At 42.1% G+C, this 15,130-nt stretch overlaps 2 protein-coding genes across 2 annotated transcripts; one reads left to right on the forward strand and one right to left on the reverse strand.

The window, feature by feature from the left end:
• Positions 1-1,158: 1,158 nt before the first annotated feature.
• On the reverse strand, positions 1,159-5,165 carry otol1a (otolin 1a). The gene is made up of 4 exons (XM_076021317.1): positions 3,978-5,165; positions 3,807-3,896; positions 3,624-3,695; positions 1,159-2,441 (listed from the first exon to the last, which is right to left on the reverse strand). The coding sequence occupies exons 1-4, from the start codon at positions 4,414-4,416 to the stop codon at positions 1,588-1,590; spliced, it is 1,455 nt and encodes a 484-aa protein (XP_075877432.1). The 5' UTR covers positions 4,417-5,165; the 3' UTR covers positions 1,159-1,587.
• An 816-nt stretch (positions 5,166-5,981) lies between these two features.
• Positions 5,982-15,027, forward strand: ppm1la (protein phosphatase, Mg2+/Mn2+ dependent, 1La). Its single transcript, XM_076021364.1, has 4 exons — positions 5,982-7,103; positions 11,547-11,721; positions 12,275-12,436; positions 13,077-15,027. The coding sequence occupies exons 1-4, from the start codon at positions 6,705-6,707 to the stop codon at positions 13,430-13,432; spliced, it is 1,092 nt and encodes a 363-aa protein (XP_075877479.1). The 5' UTR covers positions 5,982-6,704; the 3' UTR covers positions 13,433-15,027.
• The last annotated feature ends 103 nt before the right edge of the window (positions 15,028-15,130 follow it).

Here is a 15,130-nt window from a genome sequence, read left to right on the forward strand (position 1 = left end):
GATTTTTAATTTGAAAATTCAATCTTAAGAGATCCTGCTTAAAAAGGTGAGGTTGTTCTTTCATTAACAATGAATTTCATATTAAATGAAGTTTCAGAAACAACACTGACCCAACTGTAACCATAAGAGATCACTGTAACTTGTGGAATGATTTATATTCTAACTGCTTAATGCATATTATGTCACCGGTTAATAATGTATTTTAAGAAATGTTGTTGTTTTACAATGAATGGTTGGTCAATAAATTTCAATGATCATTAATTTATCATGTTGACATAATAAGATGAACTTGTCAATTTGTCATGTGTAAAATTTGATTAATATCATGTGCAAATTCATATACTAACAAAACAACATAAACATGCTGCAATGTATAATTAATGTATAGTGATGAGACAATAGGATCAAGTAAATTAATCATTAATTGATAATTATCAATCTTTTAAGCACAAGGACAAAATACTCAGCAAAATGCCCATGAACGTAGAGCCTAACCAATAATGTAAATGTGTTTTTTAAAATGTATATTTTTTTTCCATCTCCTTCGTTTAAAAACAAAACAAAAAGGTACATGATCTTAACAAGCATGATGATGCAACACAGTTGCATCATGATGTATGCTGCTAGAGCTGTTCTAAACAGGAACATACAAAATTACTTCTGCAGAGATTTAGCTCTTTGGAGACAAAAAGAGATATTTTTCAATTGAATCCCTTATTTTTATTTTATATTTTCAGTTTAGTTTAATGACACAGTATTTTTTGTTGTGCTGTAAATTTTAACAGAAAAAGTGTCACATCGAGTGAATGTTCAAGATGGAGCACTGTTGCATCATAGATGAAAATTACTTTTGTAGATCACCCATGCAGGCATAATTTATTTCCTCTTCAGGCAAAATATTTAGGCATTTAAAAAAACATCACCTTCATTTTTACCGTTTTTTATCATAAGATTTATCGTGTTGGGATTTTAAATAAAAATGACTGATGAAATTATGATTTTGCATTTCTGTTTTGCTTTTAAAATCAATGATCCACCTTAACTGCTTGAAAGGCAATTAGTGTGAGACATAGGATATACGACATATACACATATGTTGCATATAAATTTCCTTAATTTACCTGAATAAATCACAATTAAATAGATGAGGTTTTACTATTTCTCTGCAGTTCTGTGACTTCCTCACAAGATATGGGCGCCTTGCTCCCTCTAGTGGAAATTAAGTGCAACTATGAGTTATTTTGATTTTTAATCAAACATTAAACTTGTCAATAGCATAAATTCCAACATATCCAGTGACATTGCTGTTAGTAGTGGTTTACTAAGTTGAGATTTTTTTTAAAGTCAAACTAAAGAGCAATGAGCCGTTCAATAATTGCTTTTTTTAATATGTTGCTACAGAGTGCGGCATTCAGCTCTTCGCAGACTGACCACATCCATCTTGAAAGCAAGCAAGCAAAGCATTTTGTTTGATCAGCATGATGACAAGATACCAAAGCAACTCTATTTAGCGATATGTGATTTCAACATGCAGAGGTTTTACAGGGTCTATGAGATGTTTGAGCAGGGTGCACTTGAACGTTACAGTTATGGCTTGTCACCCGGTTGGTTCTCTGCGTCTGGGTAGAGCAGGAAGCCAGAGAACGTGCTGTCATCCTCACTGCTGGAGTAAACTCCGTTCCAGTCTCTGAGTGTCTCCAGCCACACCTGGTCGCCCTGCCTGAGGTGCAGCAACACCAGGTTGGATGCCTGATCAATGTCCTGGCCATACAGAGAGTCTCGGGTCCGCAGTCTGCGCACCCCGTTGACCACAAGAGCAGCACGCACAGGTCGGTTGCGCACAGTGATGTGGTACGTGAACAGATAGACGCCTGAGTGCGTGATGTTGAACTTGTTGAGTGCCGCGTCCCAGTGCCCCTCCCCGTTATAAAACACCTTATCAAACTTCACAGGTAGGTTGGGGGGAGGGAAGGACCTGCTGGGGAATAAGCCCACGCTGAAGGAAGAGCGGACCAGTTCTGCACTCTCGCCTGGTTGGCCTTTAGCTCCACGAGGCCCACGTGCACCTTTAAGCCCTCGCTCCCCTCTCAGTCCAGCCATGCCTCTTGGCCCTGGACCTCCTGGAGGCCCTCGGACACCAGTATCCCCCTTTCCTCCAGGAGGTCCTGGATGACCCCTCTCTCCCTTTGCACCATGGGTTCCGTTCACCCCTGGCGGACCCATCTCACCTCGCTCACCGGCTTCACCTTTCTCGCCTGCGGTAGCTTCTCCGAAAAGTCCCTGCTCACCTTTCTGACCCTTCACTCCTGCTAACCCAGCAGGGCCCTCTCGTCCAGGGGCGCCGCTGGACCCATTCACACCAGGCCATCCTCTTTCTCCTGGATCTCCTTTAGGACCACTCACACCAGGTTCACCTCTTTGTCCTTTAGGGCCTGGCTCACCTATTGTGGATAAAAATGTATTTATAGGGAGAAGATTTTTTTAATCTGTGTCTGCATAGTTTAAGTGCTCGAACACTCTTGTGCTTTTATTAACTCATAATAAATATTGATACTTACATTGAGAGTAAATTCAGTTGCACGGAGGCAGCCATATTATAATCATGTGGATCTCATTAGGGCTACAACTAACGATTATTTTTGTTGTCGACCAATTTATCGATTATTTTTTCAATTAGTCACGATTATCTTCTTTATTTTCACCACCTATTTAATACTTATGTTTAACCAAACTTGCTTGAATGTCCACACCTGTGCTTTACTGCAGTACGCCGACAGCATATGTTTTGAAACAAATATATGAAAATAATTACATACAAAGTATTTATCTGTGACGTAGTTGTTGTATTATAGGCATATTCATTCACGATGTGGAGGTTATATGCATTTTCGTTTTAATCACAGTTAACTACCTTAAACACATTTCTTACAACTTAAATATCAAATTAATATGCCCTAAATCACACAGTTGATAAGTGATACGTGAAAGAGCGTTACCATTAAACGCTACTATTGACAGGGGCTGTGATTCACTAAGCCTTTAAGTACGTATTTACCTCAGAGAACTATCGTTCGCTAAGCAGCTTGTTCCATGATTTTCAGACGTGGGAAAATACGTATTGTGTACTTGCATCATAGGCTGATTGAAAAAGAACAAATAAGCATGTAATTTAAACATAACTACTAAGTATCTATCCTCAACGTTATTTGTGAACTCCTCTCTGCGTGACGATACAGCGACTCCGGGGTATCAGCGTTTAAGGTGTTGGCGTATCGTCGGAGTGCTACCATGGAATGCCAGGTGAGCTTCACAGAGTTTGCACCGAACGTGTTTCGCTGCTTCATTTTCTATTAAATATTCCTAAACTTTAGAAACTTTGGGTCAGAATTTGTGGGCCTGTTTTGGGCCTGTTCAGAGAAGAGGCCGTTCTTCTTCTTCTCTGCTTTTATGCCAGATGTAAACAACGAACGACACCACCGTCAGCGCTCAGTACTGCACTGCAGGTAAAAGCGAGCGTGTACCGGCCGGAGTCGGCTCATTCAGCGATTTACAATAACTAAATAAATAGTCGTCGACGACGAATTTATGTATGAAACAACAATGAATTAAATGCACACACACACCTCTCTCTCCTGGTTTTGCTGGGATACCAGGGGCACCGGGGTGACCCAGCGGTCCTTGATCACCTTTCCCACCTTTTAGGTAAAAAAAAATACATTTACAAAATACATATCCACAAAAAGAGAGAGGGAAGGACGACACAAGACAGAAACAGAAATGTCCCATGCTTGGAAACCCTGTCTTACCTGTGTTGCCATTCAGTCCATTGGTGCCTGGTAGACCTACTGGTCCTGGAGGTCCTCTGGGCCCTGGGTCTCCCTTCTCACCAGGAAATCCTGCCAAACATCAAAAAGGTAATCATGTGTATATATATATATATATATATATATATGATTTATTTATTTATTTATTTTTACCTCGAGGCCCTCTCTCTCCTGCTGGCCCTGGTAGCCCCCTCTCTCCCATGGGCCCTGCAGGGCCTCTCTCTGGTGGGCAACACTCGCAGAAATTGAAGTAGCATTCGCTGTAGTCGATGGTGTAGTTCCCATGGGTGTTTCCTGGGGTAGGAAGAGCATCCGTGTGGAAATCTGTGGGGTAGGCATCACTGGAGTAGGTGGTGCTGTCTGCAGGCGACACTGAGTATGCGTCCGTCATGAGCTCTGTGGTCTGATCTGTGTGCATGTCACTAGCTGATGTGCTCGTTGTCGTGGTTCGTGCTAAGCTCCCACTCCCGTTTCTGGGGGGCTTCTTAGTGCTCTGGGGTCTTGGCCAGCGAGTTGTTCTGCTGCCAGAGGTCAATGTGGCCATCAGTACCACGAGGAGGGGGATGAGAAACACAGGTCGAGGGGACGACATGCTGGACGATCGGTGACAAAAATGAAAAGGTTTAAAGGATACCAATGAAGCAGGTTGACTTCAAACAGTATGAGTGTCCCCTACCTGGTAGAGTGGAGGGTTTTCGCTCTTTATTCCATCTCCTACAACTCCTGATTAAGATGGGCTGACTCCTTTCTTCCTTATATTGCTGTGATGGCGCCAGTCTTGTACTTTTAAGCCAATAAGAGAACAAAGGAGAGAAAACACCGGGGTTCATTAGAAGGTAGGTGGGCTGGCGAGAACAGATTACATGACCCCTAAGGGATGTGAAATGAGGCGGGTTGCGTACAACGAAAGACTTCATTCTTTGAGATATAGGATATTATTCCCAAGCCCAAGAGTATACACGCTGATAAGGTGTTGTTCACACAAAAACACACACGCTTGCTTTGTAGACAAACAGCGGTAATATAAGGTTACACCTGGATATTGCAGAACATTTGTACTTGTATACAGGGCAGACATAAGATCACACATTGTTGGTGTTAAACAGCATCTCATAGGGGAGTTTAAATTCAGAACCTTGGAGTGATCACATCTTTGGCATGTCCTCAAAACAGAAAGTGGATCACCGTATACCCAGTAGGAGTGAATTCCCAAAACAGATAGCCTTGCAGCATTATTCAAAGCAACCCTTCATCCCAGGCAGACTTACTGAAACCTCAGTGAACCCATTTTCATGCGTCTCAAAGAGTACTACAATTGTGTCTAAGTACAATGACACTCCAGTTGGCAGGTGACTTTTATGTTGAAAAATATTTTTTTTCATTTCATTAATTCCGAATTTTCTTGTGTTTTTCACACAGGCATGTAGTGTCACACCTTGAGCAGATCCGCTTTTTGCAATGCTGTAGATGAGTGGCAACAAAATATTTTTACCTCCTTACAAGAGGCCCTGGTTATGTAAATAATGCTTATGTTAGTCGATGAAGACTCAACAGTGACTCACTGTGGAAAGATGTCATAGCGACTAACGGTAAGAATGCAGATTACACATGTGTGTTGTGTGTTTGTTTTTACTGCTTAAGTAGTTGGCCACAGTAGGCATTCATTATGTTGAATTTTTCCCCTCAACTAAACTCATAAATAGTTTTGTCAATTAGAAAAGCCAGTAGAGGCTGAGTGATGAAGAAGAATAAATCAAATACATTTTTTGAGTAAACTATACTTTTTTTTAAACAATTCTATCAAAATTATGCAGGAGTGGTCATTACGCAAATGTACGTATATATATATATATATATATATATATATATATGTATATATATATATATATATGTATATATATATATATATATATATATGTATATATATATATATATATATATATATATGTATATATATATATATATATATATATACATATACACAGTATATACATGTATATATATATGAATACATATATATATAGATAGATAGATAGATAGATAGATAGATATAGATATAGATATAGATATAGATATAGATATATAGTATATATAGATATTCAAATTTGCCCCTAGTGGCGCTCCGCAGTTCCGCTGTTTCGCCTCGGCAATTTGCGGCTGCGCACTAAGTCAGCGGCGTCGTTCGAGCGAGCATCAAGTTTGACTGAATCCGCACAATTTCCCGCTATATCCTTTCAGAATAAAGTCCACTCGCGGCTAAAAAACTAGGCGAAAGAGACTGGCGACATCGCTTTTCATGGGGAAACAAAAATACTTACTGCCTACTTCCGGTAATGTACTCACACTACCTCAGCGTCGTGACGGAGCAATAATATGGAAGTGTGTGTGTGTGTATGTCTGTGCGAGTAATGCAGTGTAGATGCTGAGACCGGATAGACGCGGATCAGAGAGGAGAAACCGGGTCAAGAGAAGGAAGGAAGTCGTCTCCGTTGACTCTGGCGTCGCTCCCCAGTGACTTTCACCGGGAGTCAACGATCTCAAGCCCCCAAGAAAGCCCTCAACAAGCCGACGATGGCCTGCAGGACATCGGCTCAACTCGGAGACTCCTCGTGCAGCTGCTCTGGGAATCGAGTCATCGCGTCGAGTCAATGAGAGTGGCCTGTGCGCTTTTGTTCTGCGTCTATCGCTCCCGAGTTGTGCGTAATAAGAAAAAGGCCTCTGAAGGACGCATTCAATGAAGTGGAAATGCAGTCAAGCATCGCGCTGCTGAATCGATTCCTTCCCAGTTCCGCCGAGCGCATGGAGTGATCGGCGCAGCAAAATATAAATAATAAAATTAAGGGGGTATCAAGAGACGAGACTGCAGTTTGGGTGCGTGTGATGGTAGGAGACACAATGACGCTCTTGTCTCTTCTGGGTCGGATCATGCGCTACTTTCTCCTCAGGCCTGAGACTTTGTTTCTGCTGTGCATAAGCCTGGCGCTGTGGAGCTATTTCTTCCACACGGACGAGGTGAAAACCATCGTCAAGTCGAGCCGCGATGCCGTGAAGATGGTGAAGGGCAAGGTGGCCGAGATGATGCAGAACGAGCGGCTGGGGGGTCTCAGCGTCCTGGACGCCGAGTTCTCCAAGACGTGGGAGTTCAAGAACAACAACGTCGCTGTGTACTCCATCCAGGGCAGGAGGGATCACATGGAGGACCGGTTCGAGGTGCTCACCGACATCGCCAACAAGAGCCACCCGTCCATATTCGGGATATTTGACGGCCACGGTGGAGAGGTAGGAGTGCAAAGACACAAGTGTCTCCTCTTTGTTGCACCTGGTGTGTACGTCACCCTATTGGTGGGGTGATAAGATGAGGTGATCACAAGACATAGCAACGTGAAAGTGCCTAATGGCATCGCAGGGATACTTGGATTCTGCAGAGAACACAGGCATTGAAGAGGGCCTGCAGAGGTGCTGGCAGCTCATCCTCCACCAGGACCCTCATCCACTCTTCTCTTCCCATTATTGTCTTCCTCTGTGCCAACAACCCCTCCCTCCAGCTGCCAATATCAAGGAGTCAATATAACAAAGAGGTGTGTGTGTGTGTGTGTGTGTGTGTGTGTGTGTGTGTGTGTGTGTGTGTGTGTGTGTGTGTGTGTGTGTGTGTGTGTGAGAACTCTGCATTGTCAAGGGTCAGTGGTTTCCCATGGTTGACTTGAGACCATGTGTCCTCACTACCACTGTCCTCCAGAGGTTCCAGCTAAGGATTTAGAAACACACTAATATAGAGATGGATGGATGGATGGATGGATAGAAAAAGGACCCACAATGGTTTCGTAAAATATCACTTAATCATCTTATTTTAAATGTCTAATTTTATGCAAAATTCCCTTTGCCAATGATTTATCTAAAAAAACAGTCTGAAGAAATGATAAAAAAAAAAAAATCCACCCTTCTGCTTGCTCCACTTTGCAGAAAACATGCACTAAAATATGTACTGTGGTTTTGGAACTCAACTCTCTATGGTGTCACAAAGAGCACTGATTTCAGTTTGTTTCCCTTCTGAGCCCACTTTATGGCGTCCTTGTTGTCTTGTCCCTCTCCAACATGGGATGTTTAACAAAGCATCCGATGATGAAGTCAGGGGCTGCAACGAGAGGCCTAGATATGCTGTATATGGTAGATCAATAGGTTATTTTGGATAATTAGTCATTTGAGGCATCATCGCTGGGGTGCAGAATTAAAAATAAAATGGGTGTAGTTTAATTTAGTCAGGACACTTTCAAAAGCACAGAGTGTTGCTGGAACCTTTAGAAGAACCACAATACAAAGACACCTGACAATGAGTTCCTTGTATTAAAAAAGACGTCGTTTTTAAGCTGTTGCCATTAAGTTTTTTATACTTGGAGTCAAAAGAGGAGCAAGAAGTGTAATAAACCGAGATGCCGCACTTGTGGTAGTTTAGTCTAAATGGGATCTTTAATTACAAAATGAATGTCATGCTTCTTGAAAGAGAACATTAACACACGATTAAGGTAACTGAGGCACTATTAAAAAGAGAGGAAATTGCCTGCTGGTCAGTTATAAAAATACATATCCATTGGTTTTAAAAATGAAGAATTACACTGATGCACCGTGTCCTGTGTCTAACAACAGTATGGGACAAATAGCAAAGTTGTGCTATAATAGGCATTCGGAGGTACTGGTGTTATTTTTCCCTAAACAACTCCTGCAAGAGTGCAGAACCTGTAGCGTTCAGTTTCTCTGACAGACACAGGCAGCAAACAGAGAGTAGCGGGTATTGATCCACCTGGAGAGCTCTGTCTATTGTTGGCAAATATTTACCTTTCCCATCTGCTCTGACATCTTACTTTCCCTCTGGTTGGTTTTCTTATGTCGGCTCGAACCTTTGCTCTAAGTGGCTACTTTTCATTTTTCTAATGTGTTCCTTGCGACATTCATTTTCAGGCCTTTTTTTTTCTTAAAAAAAACCAAAGGACCTCAATGAAACCACTTGGTTTGATTTATCGTTTTCTGCTGAAGCTAATGTTTCCATGGACCTTCTACGTGTTCATAAGGAAATAAAAACAACGCAAGAAAGAGGTGGTCTCAGAAATTTGTCATCAACCTGGGTGTTGAGTGTTTTAGCTCATTGACAGAACTGTGAGATGTTGCACTCACTTTCTAAAAAGAGGAGCAAGCAAAAGTAGCAAAGGATGGGTCACTTTGACATTGAGCACAAACATTGTCAGGCCATTAGCATCCAAACACACATTAGTCTTTCCTGGATATACAAAGATATACAAAATCAATAGAAGAAAAAAGTCAGTCTACACTGATGCTGGAGGTCATTTCCTGATAGCTGAGAGTTCCGGGACTCCCAAGTTATAAATGGAATATCTTTAAACATTATTGGACATGTAGGTTTCCATAAACGTCTGCTTGTATATTCATCCATATTAATCAGAGCCCACTCAAGTACATAAACACACACACACAGCACTGCTGCCTCTCCAAATTTGTCCAGATAAAACAGTCCTTGGCACAGAGCACAAAACATGCTGGGAATTTCTCAACACTTTTTTCAGGGTTGAGGGTGTATTTTTTTTTCCTATTTTTTTGCTACAAGTGAATGAGTTATAGCCCTGCATTTTAGATGTCAGCATAAACTGCTGCTGATTTACAGCAACTTTTTGCTGTTCAAGCAGGATTTTTTTTTTTTTACTAGGCTTCAAACCTCCTGAGCTATAAAATCCATACTTACAGACGATTCAGCTTTTTTTTTATTTTTATCATCGACAAGTTAAATTATCTTGGAAATATGTCTGTCACCTAAATTCTTTCAGCTGCACCAACAGACCTTTCCATTTTTTCCCATCAGGACTCAGTAAGTGCACTACTCTGCTGTTCATTAGATGAATTAGTGATCTTCGTACGCAAATAGGAAAAATAGGGGGAGGGGACAAGGAGCTGCAGGAAGTAATTGCTTTCCTCTTTTAATGATTGGAAATACTGTAAATTGAGCTTCAACACTAAACACTAAACACACACACACACACACACACACACACATATCATACTATTTACTGTATATGGGTGACAAATGGTTGTTTAAAGCAGACGGCTGCGGCACATAACAAGAAAGCATACGTTTATTTTTGTGCTGTGTGTTTTCTTTGTGTGTTCAGTTATGTTAAGGAAAATGATATCAAATAGTATATACACGCTACACACACTGTTATAGGTAAACAGTAAAGGTGCTGGAAAAGCGCTATATAAGTGCAGTCCATTTACCATTTTTGAGATGTGATGCATTAGCATAATGGAAATCCTGGCAGAGAACTCTGGACAGGAGGAGGAAGGTGATCAATAATTCAGCACAGAGCACCTGCTGTATGAAACAAAGGCGGCCTGTAAATTAGGAGTGATACTGGGGGAAGTGTGTGTGCTTTCCCTTATCACTCAAATAGACATTCACACACACACACACACACACACACCATACTATTTATATGGGTGACAAATTTAATTCTCATATGTTTGGCTTTAAGAAGGACTTAATAATCCCCACCTGGGGCACACGCACCTCCAGAGGTCTTCAAAGTGAGGGGCCACACGAAAAAGAAGAAAAGCGAGCCCACTAAAAGCTACCAAAGCTACAAAACACTGCTACAGTTATAGGACATAATTATTTTTGAAAGGCCAAAGTGCAAATATACCACAGCTTCAATGAGAAGAACATTCTCTTCATCGCAGGTGGCTATGCTAGCCGCTTAGCTAGCCACACGCACCACGTCCAGCATCCCGGTCCAAAAACCAGACCTTGGAGTTGGAGGGTTGTTATCACGCCTTCTGTTGTGTGCCTGGTGAGGCTAGGCTAGGAGTTTATGTCCAACGAGAAGACAAATGTTAGCTACTTGTTCGGGCTGAGCGACCTCAACGCTACACCAACACGCTCGTCAGGTGTCGCATGTTTATCTATTTTTGGTAGTGCATTAAATTCACGGAACACTAGAAGGTCGTCTATGCATATGTGTTAGTGTTTTTATTGTCGTACGCATAACCCACAACGTCACTTTGAGATTTAGGGTTTTATTGCGTATTGTTGGGGTGGACGACATTGGAGATTTTGGTATTGTTGCAATAGCAAGTAAATAAAGGGATAGTATCGCCGCTACCGACACTTTTTACTTGAAATGTCATGATCATTGAATCATTTTGTGATTTTGCCTTTAGTTAGTTGATTAAGATCATAGTAAAACTCAGGACAATTTTTTCTTTGGCAAATCTATGTTTTTTTTAATGATCTAACTGCAATACAAAACAATTTAACATTATTAAGATAATAAAACATTTCCCCTTTTACTACACACAATTGTTTGAGAGGGAAAAAAAGTGCAAAAATAACAAAAATGTATCAAAATGTAAACCTAACAATTTCAACAACGCAACAAAAACTACCTTCCACTACAGGTAGATATTTGTGGAAAATAAAGTTAGAGAGAGAGAGGGTGACGTTTACTTAGACAGCCTTGGAGAGAAGCTGTGAGGAAGTTGCTGGACATCTAGAAGGGAAACCAACATCAATATTATCAATATTCAGATTGATACGTCAGGGGAAAAAACGCCATGTGTGATTAAAATAATCACTTTTTTTGTTTATCCCAAGTGTTGGACTGGTTGCCCTTTCTCAACACCTGCAATCTAAACTTCCCGTGTCTTGCCTCCCAATTTCAGGCTGCAGCTGACTATGTGAAGGCCCACCTGCCGGAGATCCTGAAGCAGCAGCTGCAGGCCTTCGAGAGGGAGAAAAGAGAGAGCTCTCTGTCTTACGCCTCCATCCTGGAGCAGCGCATCCTGAGTGTGGACCGCGAGATGCTGGACAAACTCTCTGCCAACCACGATGAAGCAGGTCGGTGTGCCTGGCATCACACTAGAAAGCACTGTGACCGCAAGCCTCCTATTTCCCCATCCCTAGATAGACCCTAGATCAGGTACGGGCAAACCTACGCTTTTAAGCTTTTAAATCCGGCCCGCCAAACTTGAAGAAATTATATTAATAGTGAGTAGGTAGTAAAATAGCAGTATTTAATACATTTTTTCAGTGTTTTCAGAGTCTTTTCAATAAAGAACTAAATGCCGTGGGGCTTCAAAGACAAATATATTGTTGCAACGCTTTTGTTCATTTTCAATTGACATTAATTGACATCCATCTGATCCTGCTCCGGCCCCTCTGTCACATTTTAGAACCCATTGTGGCCCACCAGTCAAAAAGTTTGCCCACCACTGACCTGGATAGACTAGAGGCACACCTCGAGTCGATCTTCCCCTCGTGACTATCACAGCAGAAGCATTTTCATCGTGGTCGAGGGGAGGGAGGGTTGTGGTTACTAATCCCCAGGCTTGTTAACCCCCAGCAGTTGCAAAAGACAATCCTGTGTCTCTTAATCCAATCTGCCCTGCAGGAACCACATGTCTCGTGGCACTGCTGTCTGACAGAGAGCTCACTGTGGCCAACGTGGGAGACTCTCGTGGCGTCCTGTGCGACAAGGATGGGAACGCAGTGGCGCTGTCACATGACCACAAGCCGTATCAGCTTAAGGAGCGCAAGAGAATCAAGAGGGCAGGTATATGTGGCGACACTCGGACCCACACGCAGAGGCATCATTGGCCGCTTTCCCATCTTCTGCGAATATTGATGCTTTGTTAAACCTTCCACATGTTTGGGAGGCAACTAAAAGAGCTAAAGTGAAGAAAGACCGGGTCAGACGGTGTTTTCACTAACCTGGGATATGTGTCAGGAAAGTGTCAGTGCCCTTTGTGATGTCACAAAGAGCCCAAATCCTGAACTGTGAGTTTTCAAACAAACTTCCTGAAAAGTGAAGCAAGAAAATAAAAAATGATGGACGGTTCTCATTTCTGAAGACATCGCTCACTCACTCCAAACAATTATGCATTGGGAAAAGGGAATTTTCCATAAGAAATGAATCAAAGTAGGATACCTATAAACATCCTTTTGAGCTTCGTCATAACATTGGTAAATCTTCAAAGAATATGTTCAAAGTCGAAACCAATATAACTTTTTTTTTTTTTTTTTTAAATGAACTCATTTGCAGGTGTTTCTGTGGGGTTTTTTTTTGGGGGGGGGGGGGGGCTTGAGACACATACCCGCAATAATATTTGATGCTGTAGTGCTGTACATGATATACCTGTCCACAAAAATCATCAGCATCTTCTGTTAATAAAACTGAACTTGTGTCTTTGCAGGTGGATTCATCAGTTTTAATGGTTCCTGGAGAGTTCAGGGGATCTTGGCCATGTCCCGCTCTCTCGGGGACTACCCACTGAAGAACCTCAATGTAGTCATCCCCGACCCGGACATCATGACCTTTGACCTGGACAAACTGCAGCCAGAGTTCATGATCCTGGCGTCCGACGGCCTGTGGGACGCCTTCAGCAACGAGGAGGCTGTGCGGTTTGTCCGCGAGCGCCTGGACGAGCCCCACTTCGGCGCCAAGAGCATCGTCCTGCAGTCGTTCTACCGTGGCTGCCCGGACAACATCACCGTCATGGTGGTCAAGTTTAAAAGCGGGGCCGGGGGGGGCAACAAGGCTGGTGACTAGATTGGCGTTGCAAAGTCTTTTTTGTTTGTTTGTTTGTTTTCCCCCACAGCCTCAGAATAAAGATGCTTAAATATTACAAGAAGGATGAAAGAAGTCAAAGTGCAGTAAGAAATTGCAGCTCAGTTCTGTAGTGGCAAGCGCTGACCAACCCAAAGCTGCTTGACTACATGAGACAATTAGCCAGGATTGCTTCTGTGGATACTGACTGTACCTTTGACACACGCAGACCAACACAGACACGCAAAAATGCATTCACACATATTTGGTTTCTCAGATCGAGACAAAGGCATAACCGTTTGTCGTCATATATCATAATAACATTAAGCATTGGACGATGTGAAGAGCACTGGGAAAGAACGCCGTTGTCTCTCAACCAGCAAAAATCAGACTGTGATTGATTTCCTACTGTTTACTAGTCGTGAAGGTGGCTCCATCCAGTGCCTACCCAAGAATAACTGCTATTATCCCACGTTTTGTGAGAATGGGGAGGAGGGGGGGGGGGGGGACCACTGAGCAGAGTTTTGATAATGCAGCTTGTTTGTACATCTGCCTAATATTTGAAAATTCTCACAAATCTTTAAAACATGTTCCTGTTCCCAATACAGTGTCAAAAAATGATAAATAGTGCCGGATTGAGATAGTCATCCAGTACGTCGCAGTTGACTGGAAAACAAAGCAATAGCGAAGACGATTCTATTGCATCCTTTTGTATATGCAAAGCTCCAACATCCAGTAGTGAATGAAAAATGAAAATGGGTCAAATGTCCATTTATGTGATTTACATTTGAAAAGATTGAGCATCATGTTGGATTACAACAGAAAACGGGATGTGCATATTCAGGAATCTTGTATTTAAAAAAAATTCTCCTTTAAAAGTGTAATGGGAAAATCTTACATATCAGCAAAGGTAAACTCCATTTCATCAGTAATACGTGAGGATTTTATGAGGTGGCATAGTCTGATTTGGCCTTTTAGAAACTGCATTTTCAACAGAGCTTTCTTAGAAGGGTGACTGGTTGATCACAGCCACCGAGTCAGAGATTTGGCTCATTCATCCATGAGAGTGAATCCACAGGAACCTCAGTGGCTGCCTTTGACCCAGGAAGCACACAAAACAACCGGTGCGACAGACCGGCAGTGCAGTCCTGTCACGAGAGAGACATGGACTGCACACCCTGTACACTAGTAGCAGTAGTAATACGACAAGCTTTGTGAAAGCAATACAACTGGCGTCGCCGGTGGCAACCGGCTGTCGAGAAAGGTCAACGTAAAAGCATTCTTGATTTTCAACGCTTTTATTTTCAGGGAGATTTTTTTTTTTTACGACTGCGTTCCATGACGTCTGTATCAGCTGACGGAAGCCTTTGTTTTATTTCATCAGTTTACCTAATGCCTTATTTATATTTCAGTCATCAGATGTGTTGGGCAGACATGCCCAAATTGTTCTCAGTCATTTTCCTTCTGTATATGAACAGAAGTGGACAGTACACTTCCCATCCCTTTGATTTGGGAAGCCGTCTACATTTCACAAATGACAACCAGTGTAGAAAAGTCTGTATGTAAAATACCAGTATTAAACTCTTTCATCTTAAACAGACTACCTTGTTCTGTCCTCATTGTTTCACTGGTGGGGATTTTGTTTTACTGACGCCAATCAATACTGCAGCATCACAGCAGACCATATGCAACATTGCATTT

Source organism: Nelusetta ayraudi, unplaced genomic scaffold, assembly GCF_046127955.1.
Source record: "Nelusetta ayraudi isolate G7.1 ecotype Tasmania unplaced genomic scaffold, CSIRO-AGI_Nayr_v1 ptg000011l, whole genome shotgun sequence".
Taxonomy (NCBI): domain Eukaryota; kingdom Metazoa; phylum Chordata; class Actinopteri; order Tetraodontiformes; family Monacanthidae; genus Nelusetta; species Nelusetta ayraudi.